The sequence below is a fragment of the Arvicola amphibius genome, chromosome 6, assembly GCF_903992535.2.
Source record: "Arvicola amphibius chromosome 6, mArvAmp1.2, whole genome shotgun sequence".
NCBI classification, from domain to species: domain Eukaryota; kingdom Metazoa; phylum Chordata; class Mammalia; order Rodentia; family Cricetidae; genus Arvicola; species Arvicola amphibius.
In genome coordinates, this window is record NC_052052.2 from 113,364,860 (window position 1) to 113,390,627 (window position 25,768).

At 40.1% G+C, this 25,768-nt stretch overlaps 1 protein-coding gene across 4 annotated transcripts in view; it reads left to right on the forward strand.

Annotated features, from left to right (window-relative positions):
- Positions 1–25,768, forward strand: part of Dip2c (disco interacting protein 2 homolog C) — a 373,272-nt gene that overhangs the window by 268,565 nt on the left and 78,939 nt on the right. For all 4 annotated transcript variants that reach the window (XM_038334504.1, XM_038334505.1, XM_038334506.1 and 1 more), the window contains one exon: positions 23,029–23,168. In XM_038334504.1, coding sequence (XP_038190432.1) covers positions 23,029–23,168 — 140 coding nt within the window. The remainder of the gene's footprint in view (positions 1–23,028; positions 23,169–25,768) is intronic.

Below are 25,768 nucleotides of genomic sequence, written 5' to 3' on the forward strand. Positions count from 1 at the left end.
GGAGCCAGTAGAGGAATGGGGTTGTATACTGGTCCTGGTGTGGCAAATAAGATCCTTCTGTACCTATGCCCTCTGCAAAATTTTCATAACCATCTACACAAAGGTAACAAAGGGGAACATGCTATTTTTAAGAGCATTTGAATAAGAAAATAGCATAGGTCTGATAGAAAACTAAGAGCTTGATTCCCCTTTTCCCCCATATACCTCTTTATTCACAAATGTATATTCTCCATAAATGAGCTGTATCTCTATTTCTGTGGGTTGGCAACCACAGACAAGACCATCACCTCTTTGGTGGGTGTAGGTGTTATTATAGAAAGTATCAACCAGTCTGCTCTATATTTCCCTTTCTTCATGTGATAAAATACAGGGGTATGACACATAGCATCTAAAAGGGGGACACAATGACCTAGTCCCTTTTACTTTCTGAGTCCATATTTCAGGCACACTGGCATTCTGCCACTGAAGCATATTTACAGGGAGTGATAGCATGGCATCATATGTGAAGGTCAAGCATGCTGATAACAAGTTCCCCAGGCTCTTCCCCTAAGAAGACAAGGCCCATGAGCATTAACCACTGCATGATTCGTTTAATTCTATTATGTAGTATAAAGTTAATATGGGAAATGTTGAGGAAAAGAAGAAGGGATGGGCCCACAGTTTTTCCATTTATAATACAAGGAAAAAGAAGCGTTTGACTCATACACAGAAAGTGATGCTTTATTGGAATTGTATACTGAAGGTGATGAACCAAGGTAACAAAAACTAGAGAAACAGTGCTTAAAGCTGGGAAGGGGAAGTTCTCGACCTTGTTCAGAGTGAGTCTGTCAGTATTCAGTGTGCCCATGCCACGTAAAGCCATGCTAATCTGAAAACAAGTAGAGATCTATTGCCACAAAGTTGAGGGTACTGTAAATATTTATAAGGATAATTATATAACATTTTAAGGAAAGGCATAGCCTAACAAGGTATGATCCATGCCCATATTACCATATATTTAAATGCTAAGAAGGAAGGGTAACCTGAACCCAAGAGTTGAAGACAAGCCTGGGGAACATAGATCATTAGCTCCCCCAAAAGAGATTGAATCAAGATTTCAAATATCTATGGTAAAAATACATCTCCTGAGCCCAAAACACTATAAATATTCACTGACAAATTTGTCAAGGTCATTGTCAATGCAATGGAATGCCAAACTAGTATGTAATGCTAATGAAACATGGGTGTTACGCCGGTACTGTTCCCCAGAGACACCGAGTATAGCTGGCAAGACAGTCCCTATAAGGATTAATGATAAGAAATAGTTATGTGGGGACATGCTACTGAGTCATCCCAAAGTGAACTTGCTGTGATAGGAAAAAAACCTGGCATATTTTTTTGAAGCAGTGGTTCTCGACCTATGGGTCTTGGCTCCTTTAAGGGTCCAATGACCTGTTCACAGGATCACATATCAGAGATCCTGCATATCAGATATCTATATTATGATTCTTAACAGTAGCAAAATTGCAGTTTATGAAGTAGCAACAAGAATAATTTTATGATTGGGGGTCACCACACATGTGGAACCGTGCTAAAGGCTCACAACATTAGGAAGATTGAGAACCATTCTTCTAAAGGAAGTAATTTATTACTATCGACTGACATAGGTTACCAAGAATGTCGTTCCTAATTGGTTTCAGAAACATTTCATCCTGGCAGTGATTGCTTACGGCAGTAAAGTTGGGCTGGGTGACATCTGCAAGGTTGTTGTTCCTAAATGGATATTCTGTTTATCTTCCTAATGAAATGTTCATTAGAAAAATGTTCTTGTTACGTGCTCTCATGAATCCACCCATCTGACCAGGATGTTGTAGATGGATAGTCAGTGTGAAGGTCATTTTGTCAAGTGAACAGAGGCATGGATTTGGAAGGTGCTCAGAAGTATAGGGTATTATCAGTGAATTTACAGTGTTTAGAAGACAAGGACAAAAGACAGATATGTGTGCTGGCATAGACTGTTGCCTAGGACTGTTTGTGATGATAGTGAGCAAGTTGTATTGATGGAGTCCATATGCCAAGTGGTATCGAGGGGAAGATGCCTGAGCTCTGTCTAAAAAGCATAGATATCTTTAGAATCCATTACTCAGCTGGAGGAAATGAATGGTGAACTTGTTCCACATCAGTAATGAGGCTCCAGTTAATCATTCCTTGAATATGGTAGAAGAGGTGATGATTGTAATAGTGGTAGAGATAATCCTTGTAAGTACTGACGATGGCATGGGGAGAAGGTAGGATGGACTTAATAAAGGACTGGAACAACATTTATTTGTGACTACTACACAAGACATCTATCAGTTTATGGAATTGGAGATCTCTAAGAAAAGATCCTGTTCATGAGACCAATGGCTCTGGAGGCTACATTTTAAGCATACATCTTACAGATGCCTCCTTGTCCCTGAGGAAGACTCTTGCTGCTTTCCTGTTGCTTCTGATGCTTCTTACAAACACAAAATGTGTGGCCGCTTTCTTGTGAAATAATAGTCACAGGTGGAAATTAATGGCTGCTACTGTTTGCTGCTGACAGGTGCCTCAGGGATTATGGCGATGCCACTGAGCAGCTTGGTTATGCTGACACATTACTTTTTCCATGTAATGGTGTGTCTTGTTTTGCACTGCTAAGTGCTTATATGTGATAATTGTGAGAATATTATTGCTAATTGGTAGCACATAAATTTGGAGAGAGGAATTGATAGTGATGCCAGAAAACCACAAATTATCCAAATACGTTACTGAAATGATGACACTTGTTTTTTTAAAAACTTAATGTATACTATTTTTCATATAGTTTTTAAATACATGTAAATTATCTTTGGGCCATATGTAACGTAAGTAAATTTTTTGCTTATGCACGCTTCCCATCCACAAAATAGTGTATGTATTCAAAAATTTCAAGCAGCGGCCAAAATTCATTTCTTATCCCAAGCATTTTGGGTCAGAGATTCTCAGCTTGCAATACATATGTAGACGTGTTGTTTTACTTGCTCTTTGGTGATAATGAGAACTAAGCCTAGGATCTCACATGGTTGATAAGTATTCCACCATCATAGTACCTCTCCAACCTTGAAAAGAAGATTTCTAAACGTTATGTCCTCATAAAGCATTCACAAGTAGAAGTGATGCTCTATCTCTTCTTTGTGGACTTCAGAATTATAAATGCATGTAACCAGAGTTGAAATAGTGTGTTTCTTTTAAATTTTTATCTTTTTTTTTATTATGAGACAGGTTTCACTATGTAGTTCTCCCTGGACTCAAACTCACTGTGTAGCCCAGACTGACTTTGAACTCCAAAGGCTGAGGTAGGATTACAGGTGTGTGCCTCCACATATGACAAAATAGTCTTTCTTTAACTCACATTAAAAGCTCTTAAATTGAAGCAGCAAACTTAGAGTAATGTTAGAAATTATAGTATTATATAGTTTCTGAATCTGACATTTTATTTTTTTTTTTATTTTTTTTTTTCACATTTAAAAATTTCCATCTCCTTCCCTCCTCCTCCCCCTTCCCTCCCCTCCTCCTCCCCCTTCCCTCCCCCCCTTCTCCCCCTTCCCTCCCCTCCCCTCCACCCACACCTCCCCTCCCTCCCCCTCAAGGCCAAGGAGCCATCAGAGTTCCCCACTCCATGCCAAGACCAAGGTCCTCCCAACTCCCCCCCGGTCCAGGAAGGTGATCGACCAAGCTGAGAAGGCTCCCACAGAGCCCTTCCATGCAGAAGAACCAGAGCCCAGCACCATTGTCTTTTGCTTCTCAGTCAGCCCCCTTTGTTGGCCACATTCAGAGAGACGGGTTTGGTCGCATGATCCATCAGTCCCATTCCAACTGGGGTTGGTGATCTCCCATTAGTTCTGTCCCACCGTCTCCATGAGTGAACGCACCCCTCTAGTTCCTGACTTTCTCCTTCATGTTCTCGCTCCTTCTGATGCTCATCAGGTCCTTGGGAGCTCAGTCCAGTGCTCCAATGTGGGGCTCAGTCACCTTCCCCATCTGTCGCCAGATGGAGGTTCCCTCACGGTCCTGACTTTCTTTCTCATGTTCTCTCTCCTTCTGCTCCTCAACAGGACCCCGGGAGCTCAATCCGGCGCTCCAATGTGGGGCTCCGTCATTTTCTTCATCTATCGTCAGGTGGAGGTTCTATGGTGATATGCAAGAAACTCATCAGTATGGCTATAGGAACTGGCCTTTTCAGGCTCCCTCTCCTCAGCTGCCCAAGGAACTAACTGGGGGCGTCTCCCTGAAAACCTGGGAACCCCTCTAGGGTCAAGTCTCTTGACAACCCTCAGGTAGCTCCTTAAATTAAGATATATGCTTCCCTGCTCCCATATCCACCCTTCCTATATCCCAAGCACCCCATTCTTCCGAGCTCCCCCCATTCTCCCCTTCACACTTTTCTCTCCCCGTCTTCCCTTGGCCCAGTCTTGCCCAACCCTCAAGTTCCCAATTTTGCCTGGCGATCGTGTCTACTTCCAATATCCAGGAGGATTACTATATCTTTTTTTGGGTGTTCACCTTCTTATTATCTTCTCAAGGATCCCAAATTTATAGGTTCGATGTTCTTTAATTATGGCTAGAAACCGATTATGAGTGAGTACATCCCATGTTCATCTTTTTGGGTCTGGGTTATCTCACTCAGAATAGTGTTTTCTATTTCCATCCATTTGCCTGCAAAATTCAAGATGTCATTGTTTTTTACCGCTGAGTAGTATTCTAGCATGTATATATTCCACAGTTTCTTCATCCATTCTTCCACTGAAGGGCATCTAGGTTGTTTCCAGGATCTGGCTATTACAAATAATGCTGCTATGAACATAGATGAGCATATGCTTTTGTTGTATGATTGGGCATCTCTTGGGTATTTTACATACCGCATGCAGTTTCCTCTCCCTTATCTCTTCCTATCCCTCCTCTCACCACCACCCCCATCTATTCCTCCTCTGTTTCTTTTCAGAAAAGGGCAGGCCTCCCACAAAGCATGGCATATTCTTGAGGTAGGACTGAGCTCCTCCCCTGTGTTAAGTAAAATTGAGCAAGACAAACCCATATGAGGAATAGATTTCTGAAAGTCAGCCAAAGCCTTAGAGACAGGGCCTGCTTCCACCACTAGGTGTCCGACAAGTAGATCAAGCTGTACAACTGTCATCCATATGTAGAGGGCCTAGATTGGTCCTGTGCAGATTCCCTAGCTGTCAGTCCAGATCTGTCAGCTCCTATGAGCCTAGTTTAGTTGTTTCTGTGGGTGCCCTTGTGATGACCTTAACCTGTCCCTGGCTCATACAAATCCTTCCTCCCTCTCTTCAACTTCAGCGGATTCCTGGAGCTCGACCCAGTGTTTGACTATGAGTCTGCATCCGTTTCCATCAGTTACTGGATGAAGGCTCTCTGACAATTGAGGTAGCTACCAATCTGATTTCAGGAGATGGCCAGTTCAGGCTACCTAGCCACGATTGCTAGGAGTTTTAGCTGGGATCATCCTTGTAGATTCGTGGGAGTTTCCCTTGTACCAGGTTTCTATCTGACCCCAAAATGCCGTCTCCATCAAGACATCTCTTTCGTTCCTTTTCCATCTCATCCCAACCCAATCCCTCGTGTCCTATCCCCAGCAGCTCCAACTCTACCCAGGAGATCTCTTCTATTTCCCCTTCCCAGGGAAATTTATATGTCCCTATTCTCCTTTGGGCCCTCCTTGTTACCTATCCTCTCTGGGGCTGTGGATTGTAGCATGGTTATTCTTTACAGCTAATATCCACTTATGAGTGCATATTATGTTTGTCTTTCTTGGTCTAGGCTACCTCACTCAGGATGATTTTTTTCTAGTTCTATCCATTTGCCTGAAAATTTCCTGATGTTATGGTTTTTAACAGCTGAGTACTATTCCATTGTATAAATGTACTACATTTTCTTTTTTTTATTTTTTTTAATTAAAGATTTCCATCTCCTTCCCTCATCCTCCCTTCCCTCCCCTCCTTTCCACCCATACCCCCTCTCCACCCCTCTCCAAGACAAAGAGCCATCAGGGTTCCCTTCACTATGTTAAGTCCAAGGTCCTCCCAGCTCCCCCTAAGTCCAGGAAGGTGAGCAACCAAACTGACAAGGCTCACAGTGAGCCCGTCCATGCTGTAGAGTTCATGTTCATTGCCGTTGTCTTTGGTTTCTCAGTATGTACTACATTTTCTATATCCTTTTTTCCATGGAGGGGCATCTAGGTTGGTTTCCAGGTTCTGGCTATTACAAATACTGCTGATATGAACATAGTTGAGCAAGGGTCCTTGTGAAATGATTGAACATCATTTCGGTATATGCCCAAGTGATGTATAGCTGGATCTTGAGGTAGATTGATTCTCAATTTTCTGACAAACCTCTATATTGATTTCCAATGTAGTTGTACAAGTTTGTACTCCCACCAACAGTGGAGAAGTATTCCCCTTGCTCTACATCCTCTCCAGCATAAGCTGTCATTAATGTTTTTGATCTTAGTCATTCTGACAGGTGTGAAATGGTATCTCGGAGTCATTTTGATTTGCATTTCCCTGATGGCTAAGGATGTGGAACATTTCTTTAAGTGTCTCATCACAATTTGAGATTCTTTTGTTGAGAATTCTGTTTAGGTCTGTACATCCCTTTTAAATTGGATTATTTGTTTGATTGTTTGTTTTGATCTCAAGCTTCTTAAATTCTTTATATATTTTGGAGATCAACCCTCTGTCACATGTAGTTTTAGTGAAGATCTTTTCCCATTCTATAGACTGCTGTTTTTTTTGTCTTATTGACAGTGTCTTTTGCCTTACAGAAGATTTCTAGTTTCATGAGGTTGTATTATTAATTGTCAATCTCGGTGTCTGTGCTACTGGTGTTCTTCAGGACGTTGTCTCCTGTACCAGTGCATTCAACTCATTCTTTTCTTGAGCCTTCCTGGGTCCTTCCTTTATATTCCTGTCAAAAGGACCTTTGATCCAAGTCCAGAGAGAGCAGTTTGCAGGACCCTTGGTTACTGACAAGGTAGAGGAACCTGTCTAGGACCTTCACAGACAATCAACACTGCTAAAATGAAAGCATCCTCATGGTGTGTGGGTGGCCATGTGGGAGTTTTCTACGTTGTGCTTTGTACTACATTTGTCCCAATACTATTATATCAGTAGAAGGAAAAACAGTGGATAGGAAAAATGCAGCTGCGTCTTAGGACTTTATACAAGTTTTTCACTCTGGATTTTATATGAATTCTCGAAAGTTTACCACTACTTCATAGATTGCTAAGTTCTTCCAAGTGATTGCATTTTTTTTCTTTAATCATTGTGTGTAAGAGAGAGTACATGAGTGGGAATGAATGTATCAAGGCATGCATGTAATGGTTAGAGGGCAACTCTTGGACATCAGTCTACCTTGTTGAGGCAGGGTCTCTCTGTGATGCATACTCTAGGCTAGCTGGCCCATAAGTTTCCAGCTGATCCTTCTTTTCCTATCTCACTGAAGGAGTGCTGGGATTACAGATGCTTGCCATTGTATCTTTTAACATGGGTTCCTGGAATTGAACATCAGGATTCCATGGCTAGCGCTTTTACCTGCTAAACCATTTCTTTGGTCATAAATGATTGCATTTTTATTCTCATCAATACTCTTATTTTCTAAAAGAGGCACATCATGAGATCTATTGACTTTTTTTTTCTATGCCTGGTTATGTATGAGGACTAGTTCCCTTTAAAATGATGTAGGTCTTTGCTTGTAAATGCAAATGTACCTATGCTTCCTAATAACTATCATTATTGCCATTTCTGTTGTGAGGCCCAGTCATGGGGAATATCCTGGTGACTTGTGAAGACTCAGACTACTGTGTTTTCCTCTCTACCTGCTTGCCTTGTTAGTTTCTCACCATTCACTGAGAGTTGGGATCTGATCCAGGAGTACTTGAGGACCAGATACCGTAGCCTCCTATTTCGTATATCCTACCACTGTTCTTACAGTACAGTTTTGCTTTCATTTGGGTAACACATAGGAGGCAAACAGGATGTGACTTCTGATTGAAGCACTAGTAACCACTATTCACTCCTATTTAATGTTTTTAATGGAATAAGCATGTAGATGTCCTTGTACTGTTGAATGTGATTGATAACTTCTTTCTCTCCCAACTTTGTGTGACAGTCATTGTTCTTTCCTTTTCTCATTTTGCCAGGATGTGTCTGAATCCGTCCACTTCTCCTTTCCTACAATTTTAAAGGCCCATCACCCCTCACTTGGATTCCCAACCACTTCCAATTGGTTTTCTCTCTTTTACCAACCACAGTCTGGCCAAGTCCCACTGTGGGTGCAGGTCTCTCATTTAGGTGTGAGTCTGAAGAAGCATACCTTCCTCTTCTTCCGGCCATCATAGGTGTAGTATTCTCCAAGTCTGCCTCCTTTTCCCTCTGCCTAGGTGACTCTGGTGACTCCATTTACATGGTACAACACTTACTGCTCAGCTGTTGCTTCAGAATTATCAACTACAGTCAGTGACTCACTGGTATACTTATTCATCTTTTATTATGAATCTCTACCTGATAAATTTGTGGTACCTAATTAATTGTTTTTAGATAAATGAGTAAAAATATTATTTAAACATATAATTCAGTCCCCTCCAAAATATCTGGTATAACCCTGCATTATTTTCCAGAAGATGCTGCTGTGGACCATGGGTTTTCTTAGGAGTTTATGCACACTTAAGCATGAACATTTATTTATACTGTTTACACAGTAGAACTGTATGCCATTTTAGATTTTTATTTGCTTTTATTTACCAAATGGCAGGAGATGAACATGCCATGTTAATAAAGGTACTGCCACATGGCATATCATAAATAAGGAATTTTAATAAATTAAAATGTAAGGGCTAGCTATTAATAAGCCTGAGTATTGTCCAAGCAGGATAGGAAGACTTCACCTAGGTCTATAGACTGACAGATTCTCTCATAACATGATCTGCTGAAAATCAACTCCAATATGAATGCAATGTGTCGTGTACTATCTGCAGCCATCCTGAGGCCTAGCCAGAGGAAGCTTTGATGAGAGAGAACTATTGGGTTCAGGTCTTGGGCAACAATCTGAGGTGTGTCCTCAGTCATTCTGGGGCAGGAGAGAGCATTTGCTACGTTGTTGTGGAGTAGAGTACAAGTGCAGGAAATCTCCAACTATGTTTCCCCACCACAGCGAGGGCTTTACATTGTCAGTTATAAAGTTGTGGAACAGCAAGGACTGTCCAGTGGATAGACAGATCATGAGCCAGACTGTTTGTACAATTTCCCTTGGCTTTGTGCACATATGTCCCCCTGGCTTGTGGACACATTGTCAGGAGAAAGAGGTCTCTGGACACAGATCATGACAGGTAATGTCCCTTCTTCCCTTCCTCCTTCCTGGTGTGGGTGGTGATGTTCTCAAATGCGCCAGTTTTCTGACTGGTGTCAGTCCTCAGATTCAGGAACAAACTTATGAACAGAAAAACAATAAGCTTTGATTTCAGTATTTTAAGTTGAATTGAGGAAAACAGTGTAAGAAAAAGCTAAGATGGTCTTTGAGTCCAGGCTTTATTCTCTGGTGTTTTCCTTGTGCCCTGATCACATTCCTCAGCCTTAAAAGTAGCTACACCCTTTTTAAATTGTTATGCACATTTAAATCAATGCCAGTGTTGTAAGCAGTTCTTTATAATTAACTTTTGGGATTAGATTTCCTGAGATGACTGAATGCAAATAATTAAAATTCCTTTCAGCTTTGAATATATTTATTTTCTTAAAGGTATATATCTTCTGTTTTACTTCTCATTTCAGTTAATTCTCTCTGGATATGCTCTCTTGTATATAGCCAAAGGTGTTTCTTACTAATATCCAAAGCGTTTCATAATCTAATCAAGTTGACAGTCCAGATTAGCCATCATGTGTGTTTTGCCCAATGCTTGCAGTTTCTAAAGGAAAACAAGCACTTAGCTGTTAGATTTTGCTGTTCTGTTATAGAGAAAAGACTTCAGAGGACTAATTACTCAGGCTCGAAATGAGTAGGAGGACTAATATTTCTTCTGTGTTGTCATCTAAGCAAATTGTGTTCCATGTTTAATAATCTTCTAGGGACAGCTTATTCTGCCCTGATAATGAAGGAGAAATTGAACTTCCAGTTAAACATTACAGTACAGCTGATTGCTTGTCTGGCTTTTAGTCCACTTATTTAAAAGCTGTTCAATTATTATCCATGGTAGTCAGTGAAGATAAAATTGCAGATGCATTTGTATACGTTTGCTAGATTTTTAGCATTTTGGTATATCTATCACTTTGTGAGTCTTTTCTTTAAAACAAAAACAAACAAAAACCCACACAACTCAAAAATCAGCAAGCTGGGAGAGTTAAGGGAAAGTGGTTTACGTATCCCCTGTGTGGGGGCCATGGGTGCCAGTGAGGACATGTCCATGGGTCAGGCTTATGGAGATGTGAAAAGTCATGACTTTCCAGGGCTTCAGATCTGGTGAGGTGGTAACCATGGCCCACTAACTGCTGAGTATCTTACCCTGGTTTTTTCTTTAAGTAATACAGGGTGCCCCTCGTGCATCAAATAAAACATATTGGAAGAACATATTGGGTCATGTATAATGAATGATACCTCCAGTATCCAGCTTGATAGATGAACAGAATGCAGAAATGGCTTCCAAGAGCCAGCACAGGACCCTGGTGAGCAATGGGGAAAGGGAGTAGGCTGACAGCAAGCCTTAGGTTGATGTGCTCACTGTGTGGTTGCCAGAGGAAGATGATTGCTATGATTAATCTGGTCAATGTTCTCAGAGAAAGGCAGTCTTCAAACATAATTATCAGTATTGAAATGGCATGTTCGAACTTTTTAAGAACAGAAGTTAATAGGAAGTTGTTGGAAGGAGACTGCCTGTTCTTCCTGACCACCAGGCTGGCTTAGACCCAAAATAATCACACAGAAGCTGTATTAATTAAATAACTGCTTGAACCATTAGCTCTAACTTCTTATTGGCTAACTCTTACATCTTAATTTAACCCATTTTTTTACTAATATGTATATCGCCATGTGGCAGTGCCTTACCAGCAAAGTTTCATCATGTCTGACTCTGGCAGCGGCTCCATGGCGTCTCTCTCCCTTTTTCCTCCTAGCATTCAGCTTAATTTCCTCCACCTACCTAACTTCTTTCCTGCTATAAATCCAAAGCAGTTTCACTAACCAATAAAAGCAACACATACACAGAAGGACCTCCCACACCAGGTAGTAGCAAGAACAGCATATCACCTCATCTTAATATGTGTCTGTATCCATGCATTTCTGTTTACATGTGTTCCCATCTTCCTGAGGGTCAGGTAGGTAATATGAAGGTGCGTGGTTGATCGGCAGTTATGATTCACCAGACAAGCTTTAATATATATATATATCAGTTTTAATAAAGGAAAGGAAAGGGAACTTACAAATCCAAGGTTCCAGCGAGGAGGGCAGGAAAACAAAAAGAGAGAGCGGGCCGCAGGCCCGCAAGATTTTATAAGTCAATATTAGCCTAAGGGGGACACGCCTAAGAGGGACACGCCTTTAGACCAAGGGGGACACGCCTTTAAACCAAGGGGGACACGCCTTACAAAACAAGGTTTTGGGCTAGGCTTCCCCTTCAGTAATAGCAGGAAGTCATACAATTATACTGTGGTTTCCTGTAGAATATATTTATGTACCAAATTTTGTGGTTTGGGTTTTGTTGGAAACTTGGTCCTCAAATTCATGTGTTTATGGTGTCTGGAGGTAAGGCTTTTGGAGGATGCTTAGGATTAATTGAGGTCACTGTCCCATGATGACAATAATGGCTTGATATGAAGAAAGAAAGAAGTAGGAGGTTAGCATGTTTGCCCTATATTGTCATGTGAGTCCTTCCATCATGTTATGATACTTACAAGGGACTTACCAGTACCAGCAACCTGTTCTTGGATTTCTTCCAAACTTCCAGAACTGGAAGCTCAACAGACCTCTATTCTTCATGTTGATCAGTCTATATTTAATTTTGTTAGAACAGGAGAAAGCAGACTGAGACACCCAAGTATTAAAAACTTAACTTCTTTCCTAAAACCAGTATCCCATAAATATTTCATATGCTCTTCTTTTCTCAAGGTAGATTGTAGAACTGAAAAATACTAGGGAAACATGGAGCATAGTACTAAATTCATAAGAAAGATCAAAGTCAAAAATTAAAAAAATAATCTAACAGATGTCTTTCTTGCTCATACTAGCCTGTCTTCCAGGTCTGTTTTATATATGCAGGATACAGAAAGAGAACAGACTTGATTTTGTTAGTTTATGATACTATTTCATGTTGTCCAAGCAGGCTTTGGATTTCTTATGTGGCTGAGACTAGCACTGAGCTCCTGATATTCTTGCCTCCACCTCCCAAATACAGGAAATTGCAGGAATGTAGGATGTACCCAATCATATTGGACCTTTAAAACAATCATTTTTAAATTTTTATGTGTATGGGTGTTTTGTCTGTGTATATGACATGGAAGCCAGAAGATGGCATCAGATCTCCTGGAATTGGAGTTATGGACGTTTGTGAATTGCCATGTGGTTACGTGGAATTGAATCTGGGTTCTCTGAAAGAACAATCAGTGCTCTTGGTCACTGAGCCATATCCCCACATGATATATGCCTGTTGATGTTATATGGGAGCTGCTTGTTTGGTCCTGGCCACTCAGACCTGAAATAATCACACAGTAACCATATAATTTAAAGCACTGCTTGGCCTATTAGCTCTAGCTTCTTGTTTGCTAACTCTTACATATTAACTTAACCCATTTCTATTAATCTGTATTTTGCCACATGGCTGTGGCTTACCAGTTAAAGTTCTGGTGTCTGTCTCTGTCAGGGCTACATGGCTTCTCTTTGACTCTGCCTCCTTCCTCCCAGCATTCAGTTTAGTTTTCCCCACCTACTTAAGTTCTGGCCTGCTATAGGTCTTAAGCAGTTTTTTGGTTCATTAATGGTAATCACAGCACACAGAGGGGACTCCCACATCACCTCTCCTTTTTTGTTTTAATTAAAAAAAGGTTTTAACTTTAACAAAGTAATATTACATACAACAAAACAGTTATCAAGCAAGAATTACAGTTACATTTATTTTCACTTTATCTTTTATCATAGCTAAGGAAAACTATAACTATTCTTCAACTCCATCAAAGACTCCAGAAGGACATAATATTACCTATGTAAATAGGAAGTGCATTTTAAGAAATTTCCAAAACTCTAGAATTGACAGAGATATCTTGCTGTCTTAATAGTCACCCAAAGTTCTTCTGTACTGTTGGTGCATCCATCTTTATCCTACAGGCCCATAGTATTCAGCAGACTTTTCTACGTAGTAGAAAATTTCAAAGACAGTTCTGCTTATATTGGCAGTTTGTCAGTCACTTTCTTCTGTGTCTTGCAGAATGTCTAGCAGACTCTTTCATGAAACAGGAACCCTGAAGGATCATCACACTTCTAGGCAAGTTCATCAGTCATTTCTCTGCAGGTCCTGCAGGTCCAGTTCATCAAGCAGTCCAGGCAAGAGCAGTTTCTTGCCCAAATGGCTAACCAACTCCATAAGGAGCCTCTTTGATGCCCATCTTCCTCTTGAAGTTATTGGTGCTGCCAGGAGCGGATGTGTCTCACTGTCATGAAAAGTCCTAACTTCTTAAAAACATTTTAAATACCATATTCTGTAGTCTTTGGAAAGTTTGGAGAATGCCTATCCATCTGAAATACACATCTGTCCATATAGAAAATCTAACTAACATGACTATAAGCTTGACTATTATAGATGACTCTCTATTAACCTATATTTCTTAATTATAGATTACACTTTTAAATGAGCTGCACAAGCACAATACCTTAACCAAGAGCAGAAATATCCATATAACAAAACAGACTATAAATCTGTTCAAAAACCAAGATCAATACCAATACAAATCTCTATAGCATATCCCCCTTTAAATGTAAACAAAAATTTATAAACAATATTTGGGAATATGGGCATAGTTCTTCTCCAAACTGCTTCTTGCTTTTTGTTGGGCAAAGTAATTTTTCGTGGGTGTTTACAGCAACCTTTCAGGGGGTCTTGGTCTATCAAACCACATTGGTCTGGAAGGATTCCACAGGTTCTCATACTCTGTGGAAACAAAAGAGGAACCTCTTTTCCAAAGCAACGTATCCTTAGACTCAAATTCTACAGTCAAGATACCTTTATGTTGGTTTAACTTAGCAGCACATTCAATTAAATGTCTCTCTGTACTTAGTTCCTCCACAGCCAAAAAATTCAAAGAAAACATAATAATATACATAATCCAGACTCTCTGAATTTTCTATCTGTATGTGGCTTATTTTTCTTTACTCCTTTTAATCTGTGACCGTCTATACTCTGTCTTTTTAAAGACTTTTCTAAACCATTTACTCTATACCTTTTATCTTCTCTTTCCCAAGCCTATGTACATTTTTAAACACTGTGTATTGTTTATAGGTCTTTTCTGTCTGAATCTGTCTTATTGTGCATCTGCAATTCTTTACTGGTCAGAAGTGCTTCTTAAAATGCTAAGTGCTTCTTCCATTGCTAGGGGAAATATGGCACTGACTGCTTGCCCAGCATAGTCCAGCATGAGGAGCTATTTGCTGCTGTTGAAAGCCATGCTCACAGTCCCATTTTCAAGTATGCAGTGAGTCTCTGTCTAGCCATTAAGCAGTTGTAGCATTCTGTTCACAAACTCTACTTAAATGCTCTATAGCTGGACTTCCTGAAAGAGTCAGAGTTCAAGCTGGCAGCACAGCTCAGAAAATCAGCATTTCAAAATGGTGCGGCTTTTTTTTCCTGCTATGGCTGACTTAGAGAAACCGCTCTTAAAGGAGCTACAGCATGCCACCAGCAAACAGTAAGAAGCTGTGTTAAACTCTGTATTTTTATATCTAGAATTTATTTTTAAGCCCTCTCAGGTTTAAGGTGGATTTTAGTCAACCACATTGCCGCCAATTTGTTGGAGTGAGCCACTCATTTGTTCCCAGCTGCTTAGACCCAAAATAATAACACAGAAACCATATTATTTAAATCACTGCTTGGCCATATGGTTACGTGGAATTGAACCTGGGTCCTCTGAAAGAGAAGTCAGTGCTCTTGGTCACTAAGCCATATCCCCACATGATATTTGCCTTTTATGCTATATTGTGACAATTTATTCAATTAAAAAACATTTCTTAAGGTTTTAGTGACAGGATTCTGCTTCAGTACCTTGATACTAGCAAAGAAAAGTAATGATAATGTAAAAGAGCAATCAAAACATAATTCCAGAGAAATACTAAAGATGCTCCTGTCTCTAACAGCCACCTTCTGCTTTTTGAAAATCAAGTCACAAGATTAAAAGCTGGGAGAAAATCAAGAGGAAAAAGACAACTAAAGGGCAGTGAGCCCCCATCTGATGTCCATCTAATAATGAAATCAAGTAGCTTCTTCCTAGGATGTCATCAGGGACACAGAGTTGTAAAAGGAAAAAAAAATAGTAAAACTAGTTCACAAGTTAACATGACCATTTCAAGAGCTTTAATGACTGCTTAAAAAGCAAACAAACAGAATGGAAGAACCATGGTTTCATTTTTAAAATACAGGAAGGCCAGGCAGTGGTGGTGCTCACCTTTAATCCCACCAATCAGGGAGGCAGAGGCAGGTGGATCTCTGTGAGTTCAAGGTCAGCCTGGTCTACAGTGTGAGTTCCAGGCCAGCCAGAGGTACATAGAGAAATCCTGTCTTGAAAACAACAACAACAAAAGAATAAATAAATAAAATAAAATTAAAAAAACACAGGAAGATAAAGAATAGTGTTTATAATTTTACATAAAAATTTCTGAAAAAATATAAATCTCATCACAAAATAGTTTAGAGATAAAAATTGCCTTAATGAGAGCCAGACTAAAGTAACACCAAGAGAGCAGTTATCTTCTGTTCACTTGTTCTGACCACAAGGATTCTGTTACTTACTGTCTTAAGGTTTCTTTTACTTTGAAGAGCAACTCTTATAAAGGAAAACATTTAACTGTTGCTGGCTTACAGTTCAGAGGATTTAGTCCATTATCATGGCAAGAGTCATGGTGACATGCTGCTGGAAAAATAACTGAGAGGTCACGTCCAGATCCAAAGGCAGCAGGAAGAGTGAGGCACTAGGCGTGGCTTGAGCTGAAATCTCAAAGCCTACCCTCTAGTGATACACTTTTTCTAGCAAGACAATACCCACTCCAAAAAGGCCACACCTGCAATAACACTACTCCCTATGAGTCTATGGGGCCATTTTCATTCAGACCACCACCGTGGGTTACGTTAAATTGCAATCAGATGCTTATTATGATAGAGAAGGAACATACACAGAGGAAAGAACCATGAGGAATTGACCTCCATGCTGTGCCTAGAATGGGTTGACTTCGTCCTTTCTGGTCTTGTCACATAGATAGCTGCTAACACTTACAAAATAAACCATTTCCTACTGTTAGATTCTATCTTTTAAAGGTTTCGCAACCTTCGCAAACACCACCACCATCTAAGAACCAAGTGTTCAAACACAAGAGACTATGAAACACATTTCACATTAAAAGTATAATAGCATGTATTAATCATATGAAAGTAAAGAAAGATAGATGACTTGAATTGATAGTGAACTGGTTTTACTTTGTAATTTCATTGTCCAAAATCATGGCTTTAGTTATCTGTTGAATTTTATCATATCTTTCACACTTAACATTGAATTAGGGAATTTTTTCACCTTGAATTTCTCCTTGAATTCTGAAATATTCCCCACAAATACTATTTGTTAAAATAAGTATTTGCTTTCTAACCTACAAAGCAAATGGATATATGGTGATGTTAACTTATTATGAGTCATTTTGCATCAGTTAAAAAAGAGCCCTGTAGAGAAGATTGATATTCAATGGAGATACTCTGCATCTGCATACTCCCTGGTCACCCAGGCACCTTAATGATAGTTTACATCATCAGGAAGAAAAGCCTTCAGTAATGGCTTTGTGATTCCAGAGCAAAGCAGCTGTCCTAGAAAAAGTACCTCCTTCCTGGTCCTGCTCAGCAGTTCTGAAAAAAAACGTCCTCAAGTGAGTTGCATGGAAGAATCTTTGTGATTGATTTACTTGAAGCCCAGACATTTGCTCACAGAAACAGCATTGTTGAAGCTACTTTGGACTATTTGCTGAGTCTTACATATACTTGGCTGGCTTCTAACTTGCTGTGCAGCCAAAGTTGGCCTTGAACTCCTGGTTCTTCAGCTTTCATTCTCACATTCTCTGATTAGGGGTGATAAGTGCTATCATACTCAGGTGAATGAGCTACTTCGATACTACCAGGTAGCACATTTGTCTATGGGGAGACATTTCTGAATTCCAGGGATGGAGCTACATCTTGCTGACTGTCTCTGCATCAGTACCCTGGTCAGCTAGTCCCCTCTGGAGGTTATTGATCTCTGTGTGTCTCCATCTCCTTACTGTTTATATACTGGCTTTGTAACTAGATTTTATTTGTGTGTCCTGGGGATGAAAAAGTACCTGCACCATAGGCCTGTGTACATCTACTTTGAGTGTTTAAAAATATGCCTGATATGTAGGTGGAATTCAAGAAATCCTAGCTGCTTATTATTGTGTATATGTTCTGTAATGAACTGTTATGTGGAAATAGTGCAGTGAATACTATAGTCTAGGGGAAGGAACCATGTTATTTTCCTCATTTGTTTCCTCCCCAAATAACCCATTGTTTCTCAGTTGAGAATTTTTCAGTTGGAGATTGCCTATGTACAATAAGAAAAATGAAAGACTTTTGTTTTCTCTCTTGCAAGCAGTAAGTGAATGATAGGTGGAGGCAAGGCTTTGCAAGTGTAGTCACCTTTACTCTATTAAGCCCTGGGAAAGGAATCATCATAACTGCTTGTTATTTACTTGCCTCTGTTTATTTTGTGTTAATGCTTGTTGAGGCTTGCCTGGCTGTGCTAGCTATTGGCAGTAGCAAACTCTTGTTTGAAATTTATAGTGGCTATTTCTTCAGGTATTATATAGCAAGATTAGCTAATAACTTATCAAATACATTACAGAAGTTGGAAATACCATGGAAAGGGGAGGAAATGCTGGACATTTAAGTAGTAAACGTACAGGTTGAAGTCATTTACCTTAGAGCATATTTTTTATGAGGCCACATTTCCAAGGTTGAAATGCTGCTTTCTCTGTTTAAGTTGCTTTTTATGCATTTTGCACCACTGTGCAGAATGCATAGCTTTGTATTTTCCTCCTTCCATATCTCTAGATAGAGAAACCTTTTAAGAGTCCTGGAAATTGCTGAACTCACTCTTCTTGAAGCTTGTTCTTCATAGACTCTCATTGTTGCAGTTTTGAGAATATTCTTCCACTTTTGAGCTGAGTCTGGAGGTTGACAAATGGGTCTCCGTCTTTATCAGCCATTGTTCAGTTGGCTCATATTGATTATTGCAGTAAATGTTTTGAATCTGTCTGGATTCTTCTTATCAGTACTACTTTTTTTTTAATTTCACCATCTCTTTATTTACTTGGAATATTGTTAGTTTCTTGAACAGTAAGTGATAGAAAAAGATCTAACTCTGTTAATAATTCATATGTTTTTATATGAAATGCACCTCCGTCCGTAAACTCAAGCATGCGAACACTTGGTTCCCAGTGAGTGGTGCTGTTCAAGAATGTAATAGAATTATTAGGAAGTGGGGCCTTGCTGGAGGAAGTAAGTCACTGAGGGTGGGCCTACGACTTTCATATCCTGGCCCCATTTCTTGTTCATTCATTCTCTGCTTCTGGACTACTGGTGGAAACCTACTGACCAGCCTTATACTCCTGCTGCCATTCCTTTTACTTCAGAATGGGCAGAATTCCCCTGGAACTTGGAGCTAAAATAAATCCTTCCTCTCTTAAGTTTACAAAATCAAGGTATTTATCACAGTAACAAATCACAGAAGCAAATCCACAACAATCATCACAACTGAAAAAACACAACTGAAACAAGAAAGGTAAATGCTACTTTCATCAACTTAGGAAAAAAATTAATGCGGATTGCTGGGGAAACAGCTGAGCACTATAGTGAGAAGCAGATTCTCGAGGCTATCTGGGTTTATAGCACCTGTTTCTGCTCTTAAACTATGTCACAATCTAGAAATAACCTATTCTCCTCTCTGCTCAGGGTTACTGTAAAAAATGTATGAATACATATAAGTATAATTGCATGCATCCAGTGCTGCATACAGCTCTAATCAACGAGAAGATGCTAGTGTATTCCCATATTCCCATTCTGTTAGAGGGGAAGCAGAGTCATGTATTCATTTCAAAAGGCTTTAGGATTCCTTAACACTTTAAGTATAGATACTTGTTTTCTTATCTATATGCGTATATATATATTTTACACATATGTTTCCTACTGTATAAAACTTGAGCTAATATGTTGGAGAGGGTGTGGATTACATTCATCTACTGCTGGTGGTAATACAAACTTCTACAGCTACTTTGGAAATCAATATGGCATTTTCTCAAAAAGATGGGAATCATTTTACCTCAAGACCCAACTATATCAATTTTGGGCATATACGCCAAAGATACTCAATCATAGCACAAGGACATTTGCTCAACCATGTCTATAGCAGTATTTTTCATAATAGCCAGACCTGGAAATAGCATAGATGCCCCCTCCATGGAAGAATGAATAAGGAAAATATGGTATATTTAAACAATGGAGTATTACTCAGCTGTAAAAAACAATGACCTCATGAAATTTGCAGGCAAATGAATGAAATTAGACAAAATCATTCTGAGTGATGTCATCTAGACCCAAAAAGACAAACATAATCTAGACAAACATGGTATGTACTTACTCATAAATGGATATTGGGAGTAAAGTACAGGAAACCAAGTTACAACCCCAGAGAGGCTAGGTAACAAAGAGTGTGCCCAAAGGGGGATGCATTGATTTCCCTGGGAAGGAGAAATAGAAGAAATCTCCTGGGTAAATTGGGGTGGGAATGGGAAGATGGGGGTGGAATTTGAGGGTAGAAGGTTGGGGATGGGACTGAGGGGGAGAGTAAAGAAAGAGACATCTTGATGGAGGTGGTGCATTTTGGGGTTAGGGAGAAACCTGATGCCAGGAAAACTCCTAGAAATCCACAAGGATGACCCCAGCTAAGACTCCTAGCAATGGTGGAGAGGGTGTCTGAACTGGCCATCTACTGTGACTACCCTAATTGTCATCAGAGCACCTCTACCCAGTATCGAATGGAAGCAGATACAGAGATCCACAGCCTGCACTGGACTAAGCTCCAGAGTCCTGCTGAAGAAAAGGGGAAGGGATTGCACAAGCCTGTGGAGTCATGGTCATGAGGGAGGAACCACAGAGACAGTTAATCTGAGCTCCTTACTGTTGGACTCTGAACCAACAGTTAGGGTGTCTAGATGGTACTGACCTAAGCCTTCTGCATGTGAATGATGGTTGTGTAGCTTGGTCTGTTTGTAAGACTCCTGCAGTGAGATCAGAATCTGTTCCTGATGCTTAGTTGTCTTTTGGGAACCTGTTCCCCCGCTGCTGGCTTGATTACCTTGCCCAACCTTGATGCACGGGGAGGAGCTCAATCCAGCTTCAATTTGACAAAGCCCTGCTTTGTTCAAACCCCTGGGAGGTCTGTCCCTTTCTGAATGGAGATGGAGTAGGAGTGGGTGCCGAGGAGGGTAGATGGGAGTAGGGAGGAGGAACTGGAGGAAAAGGGAGGAAGGGAGTCTTTGGTTAGTATGTAAAATAAATGAAAAAGTAATAATTAAATAAAATTAAAAAACTAAAAAAATTGAGCTAAAATAAATGACCCTGTGTTACTATTATTAAATACTACATATCAATTAAGACAGCTGGATTCATTAATACAGCACATACAGTGATGTGCCTGTACATACCTACAGAGTACATACTCATGTGGAAAGATCCAGAGATGTATTTATGTGAAACCATGTTTTAGAATATGCATATTACAATTTTGTTTCTCATTGAAATGTGTTTACATTTGCACATAATTTATATTTACTTTCATGTTAGAGTCCAGAGATTTACATAAGCATGTGAATGGGTTACTGGTGGGGGAGAGTAGAACTAGAGAACAGGTAAAACATTAAGAATTTTGCAAGTTGTGCTGCATGGTCTGACTAGTTTTTGCTGAGAATGTGCTTGTGTGGCTCATAGATTTGCATTTAAATAGGCATCTAAAGCTGCAGTCAGCTAAGATGTGCATTGTATCCTAATGATGGGACAGGGAAACCTTCCAGATGAGAGGCCAGTAGTGTTTTAGTCATGAAGTCTACTCTGAAGCCTACCAGTTGCTTGGACAATTAGCACATGTTGTGGTTAATAATTATTATCAGCTTAATTGGATTTAGAACCACATAGGACAGAAACCTCTGGGCATGTCTGTGAGGAAGTTTTTAGGTTGGGTTAGTTGCAGTGGGAAGACCCACTGTGGACAGCACCATCCAATGGGCTAGAGACTTAGACTGAATAAAAGGAGAAAGCAATCTAAGTACCAGTATTCATCTCTCCTTGCCTATGTTCTTTGGATCTCGTGAAGACTTAAGATTTAAGATCTACATTTAGCAAGTATAATCCTGTTTTGCTGTGTATGGGAAGGTTTTGTTTCCAAATAAGGTTAGCATAGGTACCAGAAGGGTTGTCCTTGAGGGTAAACAATTTAGCTGACAGCCAACTCTGAGGAATTTTTTTTAATTGTTGGGGCAGGGTACTATGTATCTTAGGTTGGCACTGGACTTGCTATATGTAGCCAAGTATGACTTTGAACTCCTGATTCTCCTGCCTGAACCTCCAAAGTGCTGAGATTGCAAACATATGCCATGGCATTTTGGAAAAAAGTGTGAGGTTTATCAAAATTGTGATCTTTTACTTAGTGAATATAGAATCTAATTGTTGAAGTCTATAATCTTGGACTTTTTTTTTAGTACACTGATTTATCAAATTTTATTGCTAGGTTTTGCTCCAAGGGTAAAATACAGAAATGAATGACCTACCTGCTTGTTCTTAGTAGGTTGATGAAGGAAGGCTTACATGTAGTTCAAGGCTCTGGAAATGGGAGCAATAGACATATGTAATTTTATTAGGCTGGTTAATTCTAGTCTCATAATTAAGAAACTCTCTGAAGAGTTTGTATGTACGTTTGTCTACCGGAGAAATGTTCCAGGTAGAGGAAGGAAGAAAACAATGAGAACCCCCATGGTGGGTATCAGCGGGGGTCTTGGAGAGAGGTGTTTGAAGACCAGGGAGTTACAAAGGTTTAAGTTCTTAGAGCCTGCTGACAACAGCAGAGATAAAAACATGGTCATCATTTCAGAACTGTACCTTGTCTGAAATCCATATACGTCCTAAACCACAGAGTTCTTACAGCATACCTGTCATCTAAGTCATTGTCCTACCTAGCATGGCTTAGTAGAGAACTTAGATTCTTGCATTTGAAATTGAGGTTAAGCTTAGACAGCATACATCTGAATTGAAACTGATCAGCCACGATGCCCACCTTTTCTGTTCCCTGAACTTATGATGTATATTCTTAGGATTGTTGCTCTTTCTCATTCACCATTTACAAGACTTGGGAACCAGACCTCAGAGAGGAGAAAGGATATCATGGGTCAGTGGATTTATTTATTTTGTTGTGAGGAAGTATCAGGAGAGTAGAGGATTTAGTGCTGCCTCCACATTCTGAGGCATTTTTAGCCTGGGAACTCTGGGGTCAACTCCTGGGTAGAACTAACACTGCATAAACAGGAGGCAAGTGCTCCTCAGTGCTGGCACAGATGGTAGCCAGCTTCGTCTCCAGAAGATCCCTACCTATACCTGGTATATGTGTACATGTGTATGTGAAGATGTGCACATCTAAAAGTAGAATGGTTTGTTTACTTGAACATGCTCAAAGAAAACTACCATTTTAGGCCCACAGATGACAGCAACCAGCCACCAGGGCGGGGTGTGCTATCCATGCATGGGCTGACCTATGGTGTGATCCGTGTGGATTCAGAGGAGAAGCTGTCTGTGCTCACAGTGCAGGATGTCGGCCTTGTCATGCCTGGAGGTGAGTACAGCTCTGGGGTGTTGTCTTTTTTTCAGTCTTTATTGTTGCAATAAAACACAATTATAAACAGCTTGGGAATGAAAGGTTTTTTATTTGGTTTATCTATTCTGGGTTACATTTCATTTAGGGAAGCCACGGCAGGAACTCAGACAGGGCAGGAACTGACACAGAGGCTATGGAGAAGTGCTTTGTATTGTCTTGCTTCCTTAGGCTTTCTCAATCTGCTTTCTTATATAAACCAGGACCACCAACCCAGGGGTGCTCTACCCACAATGGGCTGGGCCCTCCCATATCAATCAATGATTAAGAAAATGCCCTTCTGACTTGCCTACAGCTGAATCTTATAAGACATCTTCTTAATTGAGGTTCCCTCCTTTCAGATGACTGTAGCTTATGTCAAGTTGGCATGAAACCAGCCAGCAGAGGTATGAAGTAGTCAGTCCTAGCATGGCCTTCTGACTCATCTGTTAGTATATGCTTTTTGAACACAGGTTAGCATTATCTTTTCCTGTCCATCCCATTTCCCTTTGTATGGCATCTTGGGTTCAACACTGAAACTCCTAATATTTGTTTTTTTTTTTTTTTCTGGTTAATCTTCAGACACCAAAAGCAATGTTCTCTCTTCCAAAAAAGGGGGAACCAAAAATATTCATAAAGCTGGTGAAGGACACCTCTCCTCTGGAACCCTTTCCTCCAGGAAGGCATTATGGGCTGACTCTATCTGTACCTCTACACTGGTCGTGAGCTGCTTCCGTTTTTGCAACCCAGATTCCCTCTTTAGTCATCATAAATGATGCCTCAGCCCAGACTGGACACCATAGCTCAGCCTCATGGAAGGCTTTGAGCAGTATGTATGAAACCTGAGGAATGAGAGGTTTTTCTTAGGTGTGAAGCTACTGTTTAGCATGAAAGCAGTAGAGGGAGTCACTTGATTGAAGAAACACTGTGTCATACCCTCACCTTCCTCTCCAGCCCCTCTAGCCCTTCATATAATGTGCCTTGGGGCTTCTGAGCCACATTCCTATTTGTTGAATGTTGTTCTAGATTCCTGTCTCACAGAGTCACCTTTATCAGCATATTTGTTCTCAATTTCTGTCTTCCAGCATGGAGCTATGTTGCTGCTTTTTCAAATTGAGGTTCTGTGTAGAATCTAGGCCTCCTCCTTTGAAGTCCCTCCATGCTCCTTCACACAATAGAGTGGCAAGACCATGCTTGAACAGCACTCATTGTTATGTCTAATATACTGCATAACCATATATAGCCAATTAGCTTCCCGTGGCATCTTGGGTGGGATCTGAGTGCTAGGACAAAACCTAGTGAGTAAAAGGCCTCACTACCCTATTGGAATCACAGAGAGATGGATTTTTCACACTGCCTCTCCATAACAATAAAGAGTACAGGGATGGTCTTTCAGTTTGCCTAGTTCAAAGCATAATATAAATAAAGCCTGTCTCTTGTGCTCCTAATTTTCTATAGCTTTATAACTGTTTCCTTTCCACCTCCTGTCATGAAAGCACTTCTAGAGTCAGAGCAACTTAGGTCTCCAAATTCCAAATTCAGGCTGTCCCAGACACATTGCCCACTTCCCAGGATTAGCCAGACCACCTAGCTCTGTTGTTTTATTTTACAAAGCCAAGCAAACTAGTTTTTATGCAAATGGATTCCCATGCTGAAGGCATAAAAAGATTTAAGTGACATAACAATGAAAAAAATATAACTGTCCACTCAAGTCACCTATAGCATCACAGGTTTCTTTTCATAAATCCCTTTTTCCTTTTCAGAAATTTCTAGTCAGAAATACTTCATAGTGTAGAATCATATCATAGAAAGACACCCCCATCCATGTATACTTGTATATTGTCTTTCTTGGATTTGGGCTTTTTAAATGCAGTGATAGAATATAGTACAACATATTTTGTGTCTTATATTCATTTGCTAGCACATAAAGAACTTGTTTTTTTTTTTTTCATGCAGTGCAGTATTGCACAGCTTGAATGCTTAATAATATATACTTTTCACAGTTGGGGGAGCTGTACTCTTTGCTGCATTCTAATGTGTAGAACCACATCTGAGCTTCATTCTACATGGGTATGGGAATATAATGAAAAATTTCTCAGAAGTGAAGTGTTTCTTTTTACTGTTATTAGGAATTTCACATATACATAAATGGTTTTTTATCAAATCTACCCCCATTTCTTCCTCTGCAGTTCCTTCCCTATGTCCCCAGTTCTCCCTGCTTCACCCCCAACTTTATGTGCCCTCTCTCTTAAATTTTTTTATGTGTAGGAGTGTTTTACCTGTATGTGTGTCTGTGCACCATGTGTGTGTCTGGTGCCCAGGGAAGCTAGAAGTGGATGTTGGATCTCTTTGGATTGGAGTTATAGATGGTTGTAAACCATTATGTGGGTCCAGGAAATCAAACCTGGGTTATCTGCAAAAGTAGCTAGTGCTCTTAATACTTGGCTATCGTTCCAGTTACCTCTTTCTTAAAACCCACTGAGTCTACTTAGTGCTGCCTATATGCTCATGAGTATAAGGTCATCATGAGCAACCTTTTGGGAACTTCATTCTTAAAGAAAAACTTACTTTTCCTCCTGTAT